General features: G+C 33.9%; 1 protein-coding gene across 9 annotated transcripts in view; it reads left to right on the top strand.

The window, feature by feature from the left end:
- AGO1 (protein argonaute-1) overlaps positions 1-20551 on the top strand; it is a 259835-nt gene extending 239284 nt beyond the window's left edge. For all 9 annotated transcript variants that reach the window (XM_081755714.1, XM_081755713.1, XM_081755712.1 and 6 more), the window contains 3 exons: positions 504-703; positions 6256-6378; positions 9561-20551. In XM_081755714.1, coding sequence (XP_081611840.1) covers positions 504-703; positions 6256-6364 — 309 coding nt within the window. In that variant the 3' untranslated portion in view covers positions 6365-6378; positions 9561-20551. The remainder of the gene's footprint in view (positions 1-503; positions 704-6255; positions 6379-9560) is intronic.
- The last annotated feature ends 661 nt before the right edge of the window (positions 20552-21212 follow it).

Here is a 21212-nt window from a genome sequence, read left to right as displayed (position 1 = left end):
CTACCCGAGACACTACCATAGACTTCTCGTAGATCAAACTATTTTTTGCGCGATACGTGCAGACGATAACAGATAATAAATGGAGGGATGAGGATGAGTTAATTGTGCCTGCAGGTGTAGTGACTAGCATGGGGTCTCCTGGGTTTTGATTCCCGCCGAAAAGCATTGAACTCAATACAGTGGTTCGAATTCCATCCTAAACTTGTGTCCACGTCTCATACAGCCTCGGTGTTGAGAAGGAACGCTAAATTTCAATAAAACGAAGACAATGAGAAACTAAATCTTCGATTCGCTATCATAGAGCTTTATTTCCAACGTGAGTGATATGTCGAATTGTTGTGGGTAAGGACTTCACATCTTCAGAAAGCATAAGTTGAAGGTTAAGAGAATAATAATGAGTACGTTAGATAAATCTTTGTAATATTTTAATTTGTTCTTAGAATGAAAGGAAAAAAAAGGCTGTTACATACAAGTATTAACTTATTAAAAACTATTTATTACAGGGTACTAGTCGACCAAGTCATTACCACGTGCTTTGGGATGACAATCATTTTGATGCCGATGAACTCCAGTGCTTAACATACCAGTTGTGTCATACGTACGTGAGGTGTACGAGGTCAGTGTCTATCCCAGCGCCGGCTTACTATGCACATCTCGTGGCTTTCCGGGCACGATACCATCTAGTCGAGAAAGAACATGACAGGTAAGAAGTTAACCTGCTTAAATACTTTTCATCAGAAATCTTGCTGTTTCGGAAATTCCGATAAGGTATTCGATTAAGCAAAATGAGATTTCGATAGCTGAAGAAAGTCAGAAAATTTAATTAGAAGTCGCTGCTTGCTAAATACTTTGACTTAGTTTTACACCTTATTTTGTTCTATCACGGCAATAGCTTTAATTTAGTTTACGTACGTTAAATTTCAAATTTTTAATATTTTTTTAAGTTTAATGCAATAGGTCGTTCAGAAGAAATACACATGATTTAACATGCTAGATGCTGTTTGTTGTGTTTGTTGGCTGGAGAAATTTCTGTAATGTACGACCTTTTGCAATACCTTGGCATAGTATTTAACTGATAGAAATTAGATTTTAAAATATATATATTTTTATTATTATTAGGATGTCCCTTATTTTCAAAAATTGGAAAAATTAGCGGGTCACCCGTTATTTCTTTTCTTTTTTGTTAGAATAGGTTACACATCAAAAATTTCTTTAATATTCAAATATTTACTGGTCGCTCAAGCCTTTTGAAATCAGGTATACAGAATGTTGCTATTCGTATATACTTTAAGAGATGACCAACAGATAGCAGCACTATTGTAACGAAAGAAAAGAGCCATTGACAATAATTTCTTGTGCAATGTGCATGTGCACAGCATTGCCTTGCTGTTTAATGTCTTGTTAATCTGTGTGCAGGATTTTGTTCCAATTTATATTTAAAGATCAATTTTAAGGTCTTTCTCTTATTAAATAACCAAACTACCGTTGTCGTTTACGTGCAAACTGGGAATTTAAACTTGGTTAAGGAAGCTTTGGCTCTCTTTACTGTATCTCGTACGCTAGTAGATCGTAAAATTTACTTGCTGGGCAGTACAGACCATGTGATACTAGGTAGCAAACTCCCTTCCAATAAACAGGTCCTGAAGTTGTTTCTCCATCATCACCTATTGTTGAAAAAGACTGTACGAGAAAGTTCACACTGTATAATGCAAGAAGTTGAGGAATTTTGGGAAAGAACACGCATTCCAGTTTACCAAAGTTGAGCGAGGAAGCACACGGTCATCAAAGTTGAACAGTTATTTGAGAAGTGGTGCAAATTAAAGAAAACTGCCAGTAGGAAAACTAATACACAAGTGAATGATGAAAAACAGTTTGTGGGTGAATTAGAAAAAATGTTTGATATCGCTTGTGCTAGAAGAAGATTAAAGAAGACAGAGACTTTCTCATAGCGCAACGACAACCTGGCCGTCCAGGAACAATGGGTGGTGTGGATAAAACACTTGCCGTGAGAGAGTCGAGATCTAGAGAGAGAGACAGGAAAGATTTAACAAAATAAAACAGAAAGAACTGGAACGTCAAAGCAAGGAAACAGTGGTAACTTTGGATGCTAGTATTTGTTCTGATTAAATCGAAGGTGACGACTCAAATGCAATTTCTAATGACACATTTACTCACAACTTTCAACCAACTCTACAGAAGGTAACACCAAAGAAACGAGCAAGACAGTGTGTGTTTACTTCTGAATTGTGTGCAATATTAGATAGAACTAAAGTGAGCGTTAGGAAAGCAACGTATTTAATAACTGCTACTGCACAGAGCTTAGGACATGATACAACTAAACTAGCTATAAACCGCTCAACAGTTTCACGTAGTCGGCAACATCATCGTAAAGCATCAGCGGAAATGTTGAAAGCCAAATTTCAACCCGAGGGGCCACTTCAGGTTCAGTGGGACAGCAAACTAATGGATGACGAGTACAACAATAAGAAAACAGAACGTTTACCTGCGGTTGTTAGGGACTTGTCTGGTAAAACTGAAGACAAAGTGCTAGGAGCCGCAAAATTAGAAAGAACCATTGGTCTTGCACAAGCTACAGCAGTTGTTGAATTGTCAAAGGACTGGAAAATTGCCGACAGTAGCTGCACTGTGTTTTGACACAACTGCGAGTAATACAGGGAACGTATCGGGTACCTGCACGCACTTACAGCGTCTTTTAAAGAAAAAACTTAACTTTCGATGTCGTCATCACATTTTGAAATTAATGCTTGCTAATGTATTTAAAATTTGCGTTTGTGGTAGTGTAACGACTGGGCCCTAAGTCGCATTGTTCGAGACATTACAACAATTTTGGGACAAACTCGATTTCACCAAATATGAGCCCGGTATCTTAAACAAAGTTATATCTGATTTACTGGGAAACAACGTAGAATCTGTTCTGGATTTTGCACAACGTCAATTGCAGTCAGATCATTACAGAGATGATTATCTGGAACTTCTAGAATTAACAGTAATTTTTCTTGGACAGCAACCACAGAGAGGAGTTCACTTTAGAAGACCAGGTGCGATTCATGTCAGGTGGTTATCGAAGACACTATACAGCTTCAAAATTTACATGCTTAATTCTCAGCTTCGAATAACCAAACAGGAAGAAAGGGAAATCCAAGAAGTCTGCATTTATTTTATTTTTTTTATTTTTATTTATTTATTTATTTATTTTTTTATTTTTATTTATTTATTTATTTTTTTTTTTTTTTGACGGTTTTATGTTAAAGCATGGTTTACAGCAACGCATACTGAACTTGCTCCCGCTTGTGATCTCGAACTACTTCAAGGACTTATTCAATTCAAGAGCAAGATCCCACGTGTTGCAGAGGCTGCGCTTCAGAAGCTGATAAGACATTTGTGGTATTTGAGTGAAATGCTGGTCTTTTATATATATACACCAAACTTTGTCGCTAGAGTGTAAACGAAGAATGGTAAAGGCTCTAAAAGAACGTGAAGGGGAAAATATTCCGTCTCAACGCAAGATTATTGATAACCCAAGCAAATACTTGCATGCGGAAATTGATTCATTTGTAACCAAAAAATCGATTCTGTTCTTTCAGTGGCTTGGCATACCTACAAACTTTCTGCAGAGTGATCCAAGTACATGGAATGAAAAAGACTTTAAAGTGGGACTGGCAATTGTTCGGTGTTTGAACGTTGTGAATGATAGTGCTGAAAGAGTAGTTGCTCTAACACAAGAATTTAACAGGTCGATTGTTCGTGAAGAATCTCACAATTTTTGCTGCAAGCCCAAGAGCACAGACGAAATTTCCCCAACTGCAAGAAAGAAACTCTTAGTAAAGAAAATCACTAGGGATGTATGAGTGTGTGTAATTATGTATTGTATAAAATGTGTGTATGTGTAAAAAGTGGTATTTACACCAAATGTGTTACGAACAAAATGTTTTCTTCCATTCGGTTACGTAGACCTGCGCAGGTAAGGCTCTCTTGTAATTGTATGAATGGCTTATAATAGAAAAAAGCTAATAAACTTTGTTGAGCGACCTCTAATTATTATCGTATCAAACTGAAATTTTGCTCAAATTCATTTTATATGGAAAGGAAAAAATATAAGAGGTGGCCCAGTGATTATCTCGAATTTCGTTTTTTGGGATATGCATAAGGGACACCTTATATATATATATATATATATATATATATATATATATATATATATATATATATATATATATAAACTCTTCGAAATAGTCAAGTAATATCAAACTGGACCGGGCACATTCTGGGTCGGACACAAATGCTATAGAGTCGAACCGGGCACATGTATTTCCGGGCCGGACACTCTGAAAGACAGATCAGAAATGAATGTTGTCAGCCTATGTTAATCGTAATGTGTTTGGGAAACATACTCTTTATTCAAGGCTGCTGTAATACTACTACCATTATTATTATTATTACTACTACTACTACTTCTACTATTACTACTTCGATCACTGCTAATACTACTACAATTGCTACGACTTCCCGTCAGAGTTGACATGTCTGGTGGTACAGAATTTACCTTCTAAGTACAGAAAAAAAATGGAGAAATGCTAGTTATTGTGGCCGGTTTGCGTAGAATGTGAACCGATGCTTAATCTACGAAGGACAACGGTGGCTCAGTAGGTAAAGCACTCACTTATGGTGCTAGAGGTCGTCGGATCAATCCCTGCTCGTGCTTTGTGAGCTTTGTGATGGACAAACACCGTGTTCGTGGAAGTTTTCGGGGTGGTCCCGTTTCCTCCCACTGTTTTCATTCCGCCAACTCATCCCATTATCATCCATACGGCCTGAGCCGTAGTTACCTAAAGAACGTATAATAAAGTCAAGTACTTGGCCTACTAAGTAGAATTTGGTACGCTACAATTAGACCACGGAGGCCGAAACCGTGAAGTGGCGTATTCATAAGATGAGTGCAATTTGTAGTAATGTTCAATTAGCAAGGCAAATACCAAATGGTGTTACATGTTCCTGTATTGTTTATAGTATGATACTACAAATATAACAAAATATAAATGATCAAATAAATCACCAAGACACCAGGGTCGATTAGATACTCCTGAAATGATGGCTCAGTGGTTGAGCGTTCACCTCTGGTGCATGGGGTTCGATCCCAGCTCGCACCTAGTGAACTTTTTGGTGGACAAACATCGCGTGTGGGTTTTTTCTCGGCGTTCTCCCGTTTCCTCCCACTTTATTCATTCTACCATTTATTTCTCATCACAGTCTCTTTTAGCCTAGCCAGAGAAATGTTCAACTGTGGAACAGTGTGTGGGACGTAAAACTCAGTAATAGTAGTAGTGGCAACAATAGTGGAATTAGCACTAGCACTCGTAATAGTAATAGTAGTTGTAGTATTAGTATTACATACGGTGTAGAAATTTTATATATCTTCTCTGTTACTCGTAACGCACTAATTAGTGTAGTATAAAAGACTTTTATGCCCATGAGCTGTATTATTGTATAATAAACATGGCTGGACAGAGCAAGCACAGATAACAAATAGACAGACAAAATACGGATATAGAAAGCAAACCTTGGGTAACCTTTCACACGATTTTTCCATGCGAGAAGAACAAATAGACATTGCAATATTATGACGACGCATTTCTCATTTTCGATCGCATATTGAAGAATTGACTTGGCTTATCAGGCTTGGTTGTTCTCAGGCCGGTTACGCCCGGCTCGAGATTCATCATCCGTCTCCTTTATTCTAAAGAGTATACTCGTGGGACGTTAAACTGAAAGATCTCATGTTCATATAATTTCATATCATATCCGAGAGAATGGAATGTTGGAAAAGTTACCTTCGACCAAATATATTAAATATAGAACTAAAATAAATACATCTATTATACTAAAAATTCTTCAGAGTATTTTATATGCGATTTTTTGGGACTTTCTATTCCATTATGTATATATATAATAAGCAGGACCATAACAAATTGTATTTTACCTGATTCAGATAGAAGAGAAAAACATAATGTGTGTATGGCCAGCTTTTGTATTACCTGCCACTGCAGAGAAAAAGATCGCCAAAAATATAGCTGAATTTGTATCATGGTTCCTGATAATGTTCACTTATACATGATTTTCCATATAAATGACATTTAGTTTTTGTAGAAAAAATTTGTGCATGGCCAGCTGAGGAAGAAATGTAAATGCAATGTATCCTACAGTGTACTAATTGTTACTATTATTATTACTTTGCAGTGGAGAAGGTTCTCATCAATCCGGATGCAGTGAAGATAGGACTCCTGGTGCCATGGCTCGAGCAATAACGGTTCATGCAGATACCAAGAAGGTTATGTACTTCGCTTGATGCTGGAAACAGTTGTAAGTTTAATTTTTGTCCATTTATTGGGCTAGGATTTTTATTTATTTTAAAGAAAGAATATAAAATACACGAATTGGTATAGCTTAGCTTCGATTCTCTGCCGCGATTGAAATTCTTCGTTGGCGTCAATCGCGGCAGTTTCGTGAACTAAGCTTTATAAGTTTTTCCTTGATGTGAAAAAGTTGTAAATTTATAAAACAAATTTTAAGCTGAAATAGGTGTTTAATGTGTTCCCTATTAATTTCGTTCATAAGAATTTATCGGAACGGTTTCGATCACTTAATTCTGTTGGCTTTTTTTACCAGGTTAAATCACTAATACAGGATTCGAAAAATTCCGGATGCCAGGTGGCTATCGCGATTGGATATACGAATTTATTATCTGTTTTTTGTAGTTAATATTCTCAATTTTTTACCTGCTAGTAGTTCCGATTTTAAGGCCAAGATATGTAGACCTCAATTTCAAATTTGGATTTGTCATTGTAGCGTCTAGGTAAGAAGTAACTTTGAACACTACTCAAATGAATCACTTTATGAGAACTCGCTGTATGATATAGGCCTGTAAGAAAAACTAATATGATTAATTGTTATATATACATGCATAGTAAGACATTAAGAATTTCATGTATCTGGCTTAATTCTTCCACATTCCGAGCAAAAAGTTTGATAACCCTTGTTTGTAGAAGTATGTTTGTTTTTGTTGTAAGATTGAATGAAGTCTAATTTAACAGATACAGTGATTCAAGTAGAAACTCTGAAATATAACCATCCAGCGGTCCAGGCTCTAACGGTTTGCTAGGTATCTGCACCAGAAACAAATGCTTATCGCTGTACGACTTGCTTTTGCCTAATTTAATTTACCTTCTTTCGCCCTCTCCCCATTTTATGTAAAGAATGTTGCCAAAGATTGCTGTGCACCTTATATATAGCAAACTATAGTTAAAATCCAATTAAAAATGAATTGACGATTCATTTAAAACAACATACACATAATATAAAACAGGTTAATGTAATAGATTCAGCAAAAACAAAGAAGCAACGGGAGATTAAAGAACCATTCTTTATTCCTAAATATAAACAAAATTGCTTTAAATGTAGATACTGCGAACATTGATAGAATCTGGTTACCTATCTTTGATGCATATTTTGAATCTGGAAGTGTGACGTAACATAGACATCGCGCTTACTTCGATTCAATTCACTCTTTTGCTCTGCTCGTGACGTTTCAGATAAGTGGTACAGGGTAGCGTGTCCATTGTTCTACATCCAGAATTTTTTTTGAGTCGGACGCGACCCTGAATGTTTCTCATTTCACTATCTTGTCTATGTTATTTAGCGTACAAGGACATAACTATGATAGATTAAAAGTTTTAACTAAGATTCTTACTGGCTCTCAATATTTTTACAATACATATATTAGGTTACTTTCTCTTCGTTGTCTTCGTTAATCTTGCAGCTAATATTTCACACACTTCCATATTAACTAGAGTTCAAAAGTTCTCAACGAATACATTAACCCGATGACAATACAATATTTTTACATAATTTTCGCTGTAGGTTATCGTGTTACTGTAAAATTAATTACTAGGTATAATTATTGAGCGCCAGTTGGTTATATAAGGCAAACTTAAAGAATTCATTTGCAAGAAACTTCATTCTTCATTAAATGCAGTAAAAAGGATAAAATATATTAAATGTTGATGGAATAATTCAGTGCTATTGCCTAAGGTTTTTATTGTTGTTGTTGTAGAAAAAAAATGGGGCTAGATAGTCATATTGGGCGCGAGCAAACTACTCTTTTACATTCTGATCAGATTTAAAAATGAATTGGCAGTTCAAAACCACGTGAAGTTTGTGTTGAGAAAGGAAGCTACGTTATGAGTTATTGATATCACCAAGAGAAGGGCCAGTCATAAACATCGTAGTAGTAGTCATAAGTAGAGAGATTGTGTAGAAAGGAACAACATTACAATGTTACTGCCTTGTAACACACGTTCAGAAGTGTCAACTGAAGTGGAGGGAGCACAGCGGACGCCTCAGCAAAATACTCACGGCTTGGGAACAAGACAACACTTGCTCCTCCAAATGTCAATTCGTTTCTTATTTTGATACAAGTATAGTATCCATAGAAATTTTAACCCTCAACCTTAGAAAGAGCAACCAATACTTATTGTGTTTGTTCCGTTTCTTCATTTTGCTCCACCAAATAACAACAGTAATAATAATAAATAAACTCTTCTTGTTAGTGCATTTTTTCTGAACTTTTTATTTATTAGGCAATAACATCGAATTGTCCCATCAAAGAAAAAAATCTTAGTGCAATATTTTTAACGGTTATCTATATGTATATGAAAATGATTGTAATGATATTTGTCCATGAACTCTTCTAAGAAGGTTTCACCGATGTTGATAATTTTTGATACATGAGTGAACTATGACTTATTTCGGTTTTTATCATGTTACTTTGATTAAAATCTGATCCTAAGAGGAGCACAGTAGTCAGCTTGATATATAAGTTAATTTAAAATAAGTAGACCCGTGTCCCAGGTTTTTAAAAATACGCGGTTTTTATGTATGTTCCACCACAAATGTGGAACACCCAGAGTAATTTTTAACCAGATTTGGTACACGCAAGACTTGCAATCTGGAAAAAAAAAGAAAAAAAAATACAGAAGGGTAAGTTTAGAAATAATCGAAAATGACCGATATTATTAAATTCATAGTTTTTTGGGTCGCTGAGATTTAATAGTGACACTCCTGATGCCGTTTAAATCCAAGTTCAGCACCATCGGCATAACGGTGAAAAATATAATATTCAAAATGATCTTGATAGTGTCCAATCCAAATTTCGGGCTCGGAAAAACAGTTGATCCAGTTGGAATTACTTTTAGAGCATAGTACCTACGTCAAGCCTATTTTTATCGTGTTACTTCGATTAAAGAGGGTAGGAGGATTCTGAATTTATACCCAAAGTAGAATGTCTCTTAGGTTTTTGTCATTACACATTCATCGAAAGCAGGTTCAGATGCTTGCCACAAACCTGTGTCCCATGCGAAGAACGGGCATTTCAGCTAGTTATTTAATCTAATAACTTTTCTGTTCCTAAATGGTACACAATTTGTGTCAATAAGTGAAACAGGAGTACTACAAGATCTAAATTTTTTCTTTCTTTCTTTCTTTAGGTGGATTTACAGGAGAAAGCTCCTTATTTTATTTTGTTGGACTTCCATGTGATACTGCAAATCGTTTAAGCTTCCTGGTACATTTTCGAATGAATATACATGTGCTGAAATGTTTAATGCATTTATTGTATGTTTTTTAAGTGTGTATATAAAAGTCGAGTTACCTGGGGCCGTAGTAACGTTGTTTCGTGGCAATATGACACACTAGCATCATGTGAAGTTTTATGTGTGATAAAACGGTGATGGATCGTTCATGCTAAATGTACAGTCGTGAAGTGTTAAGTTACATTCAATGAATTCTCCTTCATTAGAAGTAGTGTGCAAGCTGAGAAAGCATGTGATGGGTTTCCTACCTCCTGTCAATATGATGGTAAACCATTTCGCGAAGTGATATTCACGTACGGGAAAGGAAGGGATGAAGAAAAAAAGAAGCTTTGTATATAATGCAGTGAAAAACGTGCGTTTGTCTAGCATGTAAATTCCGTTTGTTTGTTTTGTCGAGAAAATATTAATATTTATAAATAATCATGTTAACAAAAATTTATACGCACTCTCAATGGGAGTTCGTATAACTGTTTTTTGTATTGCACCTAATTGTTGCTCATGAGGGAATGTGGTGTGTGTTGTGAATCATAGAGAAGAAAATACATAAGAAAATATATAGAGATACTTTTTAAGTATAGTAATTGCCAACGAGTGTTTACTTATTTTCAGATCATTTTAAATACTTTAGAAATCAGTTGTGTTCAATTTTTCATTTAATATTTTTTCTAGTGTTTATTCTCCCTCTCATTTGCTCATTGTAAGAAATAAGTATTCACTGGCAATAAATAGAGAAAAAGAGATCTGTAATAACATTTCTCGTATGGTACGTTAACTATTTGCTTTATACTTTGTGGGAAATTTTAGATTTCAAATTGCTGAAATTAATCAAATTTAGGTTTCTAAGAGAAAAAAAAGACGGATTTTGATTCGTATGATACGTTAATTCTTTCAATTAGCCCCTTTGGTGAGCATGATTTGAAATTGTTTCTACTGTATGTCATCCACATTTAATCTTCATGATATGGATGAATTTTCATTTACTGAATTAAGATTTTGTTTTTATGTAAAAGTATCTGTATGAACTAGAGTAAGTTCAAATGAAACTTCCAGATTACATATCCAAGGCAGATTTCGGATATGAACACTTAAGGGGTTAGTATTTGATTTTTACTATTTTAATTTCGTAAATCGTAATCTAAGACAGATAGTTATATTTTAATTATCGAACGTGGGAAACTTCTATTCTCTTTCTGTAATGAATCTAAAGGAAGATCGTTTGCTTACCTGACTTTTTTTTTTCGAACGAGTCAACTTTTTTTTTTTTTTATTTCCATTTTTGTCTGCAGCTAGATTGAACTAATTGTTTCCAAAACATGTTCTTCCATAAACGATGCAGATCTAAGAACCATTCTGTGAGCACAGTCCAAATAAATTTGTTAGTATTTGTGAAAGACTTCCGACGTAATTTAGAACTCTTCTAGTCATCTCTGAGCACATATTTTTAGTTGTTAGTGTGAAATTTCATACTGTCTTTTAAAAGCAGTTGTTTTATTTCTACTTGTGGTGATAGCTGGATCTTGCTTATTCGAAATTAATGGTACAGCTGGCTATTTCAAAATGGTTAAAAATTAGATTCTGCTCAAAACTTTATTATATATAGAAAAACAAAAGTCGCTTTTGTTTACTCTCACGTTGTTTGAGACAGGACTTAAGATAAGAGCCAATGAGCATTCCACTGTGCAGAGCTTTTTCATATTACACAACTGTGTACTTGAGAGTATTTTTATATGTAATAACACTGAGTGTTTTTTCATCTTGGTCATCGTGATTTACCTCCCCCCAAAATATTAGCAATTACCTTTCCATTAACAGTTTCGCTGATGAAATAAGTATTATTAAATGTTATTCCATTGTGATTTTTTCTTTCTTTTTAAATTATAGTTTGTCTCCCTTCTAATTTGCAGCAGTTGTAGTTGCTTAATTTTTAGTGTAATGTTTACCCTGTTTAGTGTATAGTTCAAAAGTGCCATCTGTGTTGAGTATTCCACAATCGTTCATTATGATACTTTTGTATGTATGTAACATGTGTGTTTGTTTTTTTTTTTGTTTTTTTTTTTTTTTTGGATTTTACGTTATGATCTTGAGGAAGTAATTTAAAAGCTCATGTTGAAAAACCAAACTGGACAACCAGCTTTTTTAATGTCTCGCACGGTCAGTAGTTAAAACGGAAGAACATTTTAATTAGACTGGTGACCTGCATCCATTGTGTTCATTGTACTCTGTCGGGAAGGGTCCACATTTGTTGTTGTTTTTTATATAAATATATATATATATACATAAAATATCTATATATAAAAATTCAAGAGAAATGCTTATTAGTATTGGTAGTATTTACGCAATGTTCAGCTTGTAGGTAAAAATATAAAAAAACGTATTTGCACAAAAACTGTGGTGAGATTTTGTTTGTATAGAGTAATGAATGTTTCTATATGAGTAAGAAATAAGGACGTGGAGGTTGACTTATGTCAAATACGTATGCCGAATTCTGTGTGTGGCAATCTTAAAGTAGTTAAAGGTACAAGGAGAAAAACTATTCCAAACTCACATTAAGTCTTCTAAAGTGGATGAATATTGACTAGGTGAATATTCATGTTAAACAAATCACGAAAGAAGTTTTTACTTTTTTAATGCCGTCCAACATTGTGCGTATGTTAATAACTGTTGGTCTGGTAGTACACAATCCACTCTATTTATGGTAATTTCTACCTTTGTGCAGAAAATGAGTGCAGCTGATCCTTAATTAGTTAGAAAGGAAAGTAGAACAATATGTGGTTTGACCTTTTTGTGTATCTGTTAGAGTATGTTCAATTACTCATGGAAAACGAGTTTCTGTAATCTCTGGCTGTGTGAACAACAGGAAGTAAATGCACGGAATTCTGTTTCTAAGATTTTTTGTAGAAAAAAAAAAATGCATGGTGTTTGTTCGGTAATGTCAATCAAATCCAGTTCATATATAATTAGAAGAATTACGTGCCATCCGTTAAAAATTGTTCATTTTGCCATTCTTCTCATCAATGTTTTGTATTAACAAGATTGCCGCAATAGTATTTTTTTCCTTTAAACAATTACTTTGTTGTTGAACGAGGTGTAATCTAAGGGCGTGATATTCCTCTAAACATATGTATTTATTAGAGAAATTTTTGCTTCATATTATTTGTAATGTCAACAATTTGCATGACAAATACCTTTGCTGAAAATACAGTTCCATCATTTGGAACATATTTACCAATTTAAACATATCATTTTAAGTATCAACGTTTAAAACGATTGAGTAACTACAAGTGTGGTCTTATTTCTGATTCTGAGCGTATAAATGTATGTATTTTTTGTTACAATATTTTGTTTTTATGTAATTGAATCATGTATGGTTTATTTATTTTTTTTTTTTTTACTAGCTTTAGCTATGAGTTATCATGTTGCAAGTTATCTTAGATATATACATATATAGCATCTGTAAGCACTTGTACCCATTCACTTAATTGGAGAATGAAAAAAAAAAAAAACTATCTCCATTATGAAATTCAATTTCAAAATACTGTACATTTCGTGTTTTAGATTTTCAATTGCTCGTAGCCGTGAGTGAAGGTAGTTTGACTGAAATTTGTTCTGTTTGTTTTAGAATATCACGTAGAATCTCGTAAATTGAATATCTTCTATAAGCAGCATATATGGAATCAAAACAGCTATTGAGGAGAGAAAAAGTAGGTTTCTTTAACGATCGTTTCGAAGTTACAGAGTACTGAATCTCGTCAGGTACAATCATTTTTATTTTTCAGGCTTACATTTGTGGTTAGCGTACACGTGGAAGTTCATGTGGTTTCGATCCCACGTTAAGCTTTAGATCCATGTCAGCTTCAATACTTAAAGGGACGCTAAATACCAATTCAACCAATCGAATGAACCTTTTTTTTGAGACTTCTAAGTATCTAGAGAAAAACGTGTTTTGACTCTTCACTGTAGAAGAGGAGGCAGCGAAATAGACAATAGCAATACTTGTGATTTGTTTTCACAAATTGCGCCAGTTTCTACGTCTTGCTCCAGTAGATTTATTGTATAGATGAATTGTGCTAAGTATATTTAAAGAACCAGTGTTTTTAAAGTGTAATATTTTGATGTTTCAGTTGATTGATAATACTTAATCAAACGAGTAAAGAGAATTCGAAAAACGCGAGCTTTTTGAAAAGAGCTGTAGCATTTACATAATTACGTACGCTAATAATCCTGATGTTCAACCATCTGTAGAGGTTACGTACTTTCTTTCTACCGATTGTTTTACGTAGCTAGCACGTAATAAAACAGTGTAAACAGTGCATAAGATACTGTGGACGTTTGTAACAATACAGTATGAGTTGTTTAGGCCTTTCGAAAGTATTGAAACGGTCATTTGAAGATCAATAGCTTAACTATTACAAAAGGAATATAGCAAGGAGAAATTGACGTGGCTGGTTAACATAATGAATTGTATGGGATGTTCAGGTAGATACGAAAGAAAGACGAAACTTAACGAGCTTAGATTGATATGCATCTATCCAAGAATAGTTTGAGAAATCAGTATTTTCATAGTTACAGAATTTTTTGCTATGAAGCAGTATGTATGTAATGTTTGTTGGATGGGGTAGAATCTAATTGTTATTATTTAACTAAATTCAATAAATGCAAGAAGAAATGTTTCCAGAGGAAGTGTCCATGGGGGGCCACACAGGTAACTAAGGGGACAATCAGAAGTTGACCACTTCCCATAGTTACCTCTTCGTGTGGTGAAGTTTTGTGTCTCATAAGTACACGTCCTATGGAAGCATACTAAAATAGTCAAACTACAAAGTAATTACATTGAAATAGTTGCACCTAAAACATGATTGTTCCATTCATAATAGTATGTGTGCTAGTAAGTGAAATCAGCTCCTCTTTGTATCGTATAAATTAATTTTGCAGATAAACAGTTTTCAATATTTTAACTTGAGGATCGTCATAAAATTACAATTGCTTGCATAGTACATTTATTTTATATGTTTTGAATGATATAGTAACATTTCGATTCTGTCATGCTGGGTCATTGCTTGCGTGAGAATATGTGCAGGGTATATAAACTTTCGTGTGAGAAAGATTTTTGGGAGGCTACAAATTAGATCTTTCGTGGGTAACAATTCGGACTGAATGGGCTTTGCATAGAGATTTATTGGAAAGCTTTTGCTTATGCGGCAGTGAACACCCTGGTTTCTCAAAGCCAGATACGCTAGTTTAGTGTTTAATTTCAGTTGAGTGAAATTTGTTACATAATAGTAAAGGATTTATGTATAGCACTTGCTTTATTATAAAAATATTTGTGCATTATCTACTAATGAGTTTGCAGGATATATTTGTTCAAATTCTTTAGAACAGTTTCTCAACCTGGGTTCGGAAATCACGAGAGGAATACATGCAGGTCGCGAAGGGAGGTGAACGAAGTAAATGATATTGGAAACGATTAGCGGAAAAATAATTATTATTTCGAGTTCCTAATTTTGATAGACATTTTATTTCTATACGTATTCTCAAACACATGGAAGAATATTCAACGAAATTGAAGGTTTATACAATTGTAAGCGATAAGCAGAAGTTTTCAAAAAGCTTACTACAAACCGGAAATTATTTATAGGGGCTGCTGACAGAAATAGGTGATAAAAGGGGGGTTGTGATTACGAAATAGGTTGAGAAAACTTGGCATAGAACACTAAAATTTTGGGACTAGAACATAATATTCAGTTAAAAAGGTACAAGAGCATCTTTGGAAAAATAATCACACTTTTGTTTCGTGATTTGTGCTCTGTCCTCAACGTGAGTTGGTGTTTCTGAGACTGTGCTGGTCGAGGTTTGTCCTTGTGGTTCTCTTAAACTGAAGAAAGAAGAGGAAAAAAAGTGAACTGCGAATTATATAGGCCTAGTATAGTTTAAATTCTGAAACGGGTATAGATTTACGGTTTAATAAGGTAAATAATATACAAGTTCTAGTAGCTTATATAATGTATTATTATCGGATAACATAGATAACTTTCAATTATTAAAGAGCCAATATGTCTTTTCTCCTAATACCAATGTAACATTAAGGGAATTTTAAGTAATATTAAGGGAATTTTAATTAATATTATTTTAAAAATATAAGGAGGCCGCAGTGACCCAATGGAAGAGTGCTCATCTCTGAGACCTGGGATCCCTGGTTTGATCCCAACTTGTGTCAAGTGTACTTAGTAGTGCGAAAAACACCGTGTGGGTGGGCTTTCTTGGGGTTCTCCAATTTCCTCTGACTTTCTTCATTTCACTCATTCATAAGTCTCCTTTAGCGTCGGTTCATAAACGTGGGACGTTAAACTAGAAATTTCAGCTCATTTCGTATTTTAAAAGTAAAAGTAAATTGATATAAGCTGCTCGACATTTTAAAAAAAAATGGGAAACTTACTTTAGGGGGAGGGAAGATGGGTGGTCCGTTCAACATTCTGACAAAAGGGTCTTCAGTTGAAAATAAGTTAAGACGCCAAGAGATTTCACTAGCAAAAGCTTGTTGGAAACACGTCTTAATTCGAAAATAATAATAATAAATCATGTTGGGATTGTTCAATGCCCCCTTCAGGCAGGTGCTTTTTTAATCGAACCCGAAGGAGTCTAGCATAACGATATTGATAACAGCGACTTAGATGTAACATCAAGGTTTAAACAGTGTGTGATATATCCTTAATAGGAATGGAAAAAGTTTGTAAATACTTGTTTAAAAAATGCATAGAACAGGCGCTAATTTTTTTTTTTCCTTTCTTCTTAAAGTTTAGCTTTTCTTCGTTCAAATTTTCTGGTCCATCAAGTTTCCTTCCAACTCCTGAATTGATCGATATATCAGCAACTTGAAAGATTCTGCCACTTTTTTATATTAGGAATAAGCATAATCCCTGACTTTTTATCAATTCGAATTAGGAGTGAGATTCGCAGTGTTGAGTCTAATTTAGAACATCATATTTCAAACCGTGCAGATGATAATATTAATGCATAATTCAATTGTTAATTAAGAAATCCCAGAGCAGTGATATCTAAAATATTCCTATATAAACTGTAATATTGTGTTTAATTACTGTAGCCATTTTTTGAGTGAAATCCTTCAAGATCTTGAAATGGTTTTAGGGTAGATCTATTTTTGGAGCTTCAGTCTAAATGAGTTACAAACTAGCTAGTTAATAGCACTTTAGTGTTCAGAGGAAGCTGCTGTGTGTGGTTTTGGTTACATTTCATTGCATGCTCTGAATGGTAAAACGTTTTGGGGTGAAACAAACGATCGTTATATACTACTGTTGCTGTAATAAAAATTGAAGTGAATCACTGGTTCACGCAATCCGTGAAGCATATTTCAAGGTACATAACAGTGGAGTAAAGCTGGTAATAACAGTTGTTAAAAAGTGAATGCAAATTAAGAATGTGTATCATATTTTTCGATTACGATCAGATCCCTCAAAACTCCACAATGTTTTTTGGTAAGGCAATTAATGAAGTATATAAAGCATAAGGAGTAAATTCTTCTACTAAATACTGATAAACTACTACTCATTTAATATGTGTATGCAATGAAATTTGTTTTTCTTACTGTGAATACTTCGCACATTTCGGACGAAAGACGGGCTATGCCCCTCGTGGAACTACGTCATTTGATTGACGTCGTTCGACTGACAACAGGAATAGCCTTCCCATTTCCATAGGGTTCCCCAAGTGTTACAGTATTTGCAAGATCCAAACATGAACAACATAAAGTTTGAGTTTCTTGATAGTAACTGAAATCTACTTCAGTTCCGAAGAAATCATTAACTTGGGGACACACGAATCTACACGATGGCAAAACTTAACTTGTAGCTGCTTCTAGCCAAATTTCTAGAACTTCGCTGTTGCGGTGGTAAAATTCCGTTTATTTTACTAGCTATGTTAACGATTCCGATTCCAGGACGAAAGAAATTTTGAATTAAAAAAGGAAGGAAAAAAAAAAAAACAGGTTTTAAGAAGTCTACTTACAGTTGGGTAATTACGGTATTCTTATGAGTGCTGACTGTAAGCTATGGTGGTTTTATTTTATATATGTAAACGTAGAAAATTTGCAAGTACTATTGTATTTAGTCGGTCTCTTAGAATTCATGCTGATTTCTGCAGACAGAAATAATAGTTGTGACTGGTGTACAGGATTTTACAGATGCAATATTATTTTAGCTTCCTATTCTTATTTTCCGTGTTACAAAGATGATTTTCTTCAGAACCGAAGTTCTACAATTAAATGAAAATCCAATTTCATCAAAAAGTATTGTCACTTAGTTCTTTAGTACTGGTACAGCCGTTATATGTAGCATAAAGTGGCATATCTATAATCTAGAGCTATTTGCTTCCTGGTTAAAATCCGAAGGATGACAATGTTGTATTAGGTAGATAATTTTAAAAGCCTATATCCAGATAAATGTCAGTTTGTTTTGAAGTAAGGTCCTGCGGTAGTGGCCACCACACAACATATCTTTTAAGATCAATATCACCCTTGCATATCACTTGAGAACAACTATAGAAAATTTTATTTAATATACTTATAACTCATCAGATAAATGCATGGCTACACATAAAAATGCTTATATAAAATAGAATGTGTATATGTATGTATCATTTTCTTAAATTTGAAAGAAGAAAAAAAAGTATTTACAGAAGGTGAATTGTTGATGTAATATTGGAAGTGAATATACGTCAGTAATAGGTTAAGTAATTTCGTATGTTATTCTTGGTCATGATCGGAATTTTAGTTGGGAGGACATTTTGTATGGAACACCCAGCCAAGCATTTTAAGTTGTTTTGAGACTATAGCGTATGTGAAATTTACCTATAATAGAAAACAGAGATTTGTGAAATAATAATAAAGAAGGTTCAGTGATACATTTCTTCACTTGTATATTATAGGAAACCCATGGTCGTATGGACGAGTATGGTGTCATGCTCGTAGCATGATTATTTATTTCGCTTCATAACTGGATTTACACTCAAATACACTGATTGTTATATTTGATATTCTATCTGTGCGGTTGGTTAAAGTGTATGGTTAAGTTTATTTCGTTTATTGGTTGGTCGATCTTTGCTTTACGTCCTTATACGGAACAACGATGTCAAAAGGATGGGACCTACTATTTGTATAGGCTCCGAACCACGCCGAGACTCGAGTACATTTGACGGGTGCACAGGCGATCGTGCAAGATTACCTCGCGCAGAGCAGATAGTTTCCCACCACATTATTTTACCTTTAAGAAAGTAGTATTACAAGACAATACCGCACGTCACGATTGATTTTATTTCGTGATTCATAGGGTACATACTGGTAAATAAATGTTAATTTTCGATCATATAGACCTCCGGTATTATATCCGATGTTTGGCTGGATTAAACTACTTTTTAAATACTTAGAAACAGCATTGCTTCCTTAATTCTGATATAGTAAAATTAATTATGATAACTGATACGCTGAACAGTCTGCTGGCAGAAGCATTTATCAAGTAAGGCAGGAGTCATGCTAGTTAACGAAGTTAAGCAAAACTTTTACATTTCGTTTGAGGACGGTTCTTGAAGGTAATGTTTTCAACACTGTAAGAAAACTAAACTTAGATGTTTACTACGTTATATAGTTTCCAAATTCCAACTTTAATGCAACAGTTCCAGCATTATTATTAATTAAACATTGTATCTGCCTGTGACGTATATATATATATATATAATTGCGAATTCGTTCTTCTTTTAGAACACTTGAATGCGTTTTGCGGTGGTGTGTATATGTAATACAGCCCAGTTTAGCAGCTACAGAACAGTTGTTAGTATGCTAATATTTTTTTGATTATAATATTACGTGAAACTTTTAATTGGATTGGAGGAAACAAAATTATTAAATTGTTGGCAATATAGATAAGAAAAAAACAAATAAAGTACAGTATCTCAGTATATTATTAAGTCTTGGCACTATTGTCTTTGTCAGACGTGTTACACTCTTTTTATTCAAGTTTTAACTAGCAGTTTTTCAGAAGCCGTCTCTCTACCATATAAATACCTTCCAGAGGAGCTTACTAATTACAGTTTGAATTGCATTCTCATAGTTGAAAGTTCTAAGTACAAACTGAGCATATTTCGCAGAAGTTGACCACCCTAAATTGTAGGTAAGGAAACTAGTATTTTTACTAGTGCTGGACGTACTTATATTTTGAATTGTTTGGTGCCGTTTTTGTATACTCATTATTAAAAAAGTTTAGATTTCAGGTGAGAAAGTTGAAAATGTAATGTCAACTCGTTTGTTTGTTTTGCACTGGATTTTTAAAAATTGCTTATATACCATTAACAGAATTAAAAAAGAACATCATTTCATTTCGATTTTTTAAAGATTTCTGTTGTTATAATTTCTGTAATTATATATATACATTGTTGATTGTTCATACATATGGTGTAGTGTGAAGTTTATGTTAAAGGTTTAATCAGTCTTTTAATATCATTTGATCATATCATAGATATAATGGAAAAATTACAAATATCTTTAATTCATATCTTGTATATTTGAATGCAAGGTGGTATATGTGATGTGGACGATATATCATGTATCCACTTTAAAAAAAATACACATATGATTGGGGAAAAAAAGTATTGAAAACCAAGCATATCAGCGGCATCTATATCAAGATAAAATTTCAGCCATGCTTGAAAAGTAAAAGGACAGTTTAGTTTGTATTTCCTACAAAGAACAAAAAGTTATACTTAAAATATAATAATTATTGTGGTTTGGCTTCTGCCCGGGATCTCTCTTCAAATGGTTATGTTGTATCTGAAGTGATTAAATTCTCTGTAAACAGCTGATACCAATAAATAATCGTACATTATGATTTGTTTTTCTTTAATGTGTGCAAAAAAAAAAAAAAAAAAAGAAAAAAGAAAAGAAAAGAAAAGAAAAAGAGTTGCAAATAATTTATTGCGTACCCTGAGCACATAATTCTTTTGTATTAGTAAAATATAATATTAATTCATAAAATATGAATAACATCGCCGGTGTCTTTTTTGACATGATAGTCTAATCACTCCAAGTGATAAACTCTTTCTGAATTTTCAGAGAGATACTGATCTGTACAATATTAAAAAAAAAAAAAAAAAAGCCGTTTTTGGAGAAAAGCATACATTTTGATCACCTTCCATTAAACTACCAGTAGTTTTGGAAATAGAAAGAAAATTTGAAAAGAAACTAGCAGCAATTTATAAAAGCTTTAGTCTCGTTACGTTGAACGGTATGACTTTCAGGTCGTCTCCAAAAATGTCTTTCGGCACGTAGGTGTCATGAAACATGTAAATCTCCAGTTCGAGTTTGTTTTCACGATCACCGTACTCTTCCCTTTTATCGTTGGTCTAAAGTAATAGAAGGTACGGACTACTGCACTAAACTTTCTCGCGCAAATGTCTTGAATTAAATCATATTGCAGTTATTATGCATGCCGCTGAAATTATAATTTGCGTTTTTCGGAAAACTTTCGAAAAAAAATTCACTCCCAA

Source organism: Thermobia domestica, chromosome 4 (genome assembly GCF_964235325.1).
Source record: "Thermobia domestica chromosome 4, izTheDome1.hap1.1, whole genome shotgun sequence".
Taxonomy (NCBI): domain Eukaryota; kingdom Metazoa; phylum Arthropoda; class Insecta; order Zygentoma; family Lepismatidae; genus Thermobia; species Thermobia domestica.
This window is presented reverse-complemented; position numbering and strand designations above follow the sequence as displayed.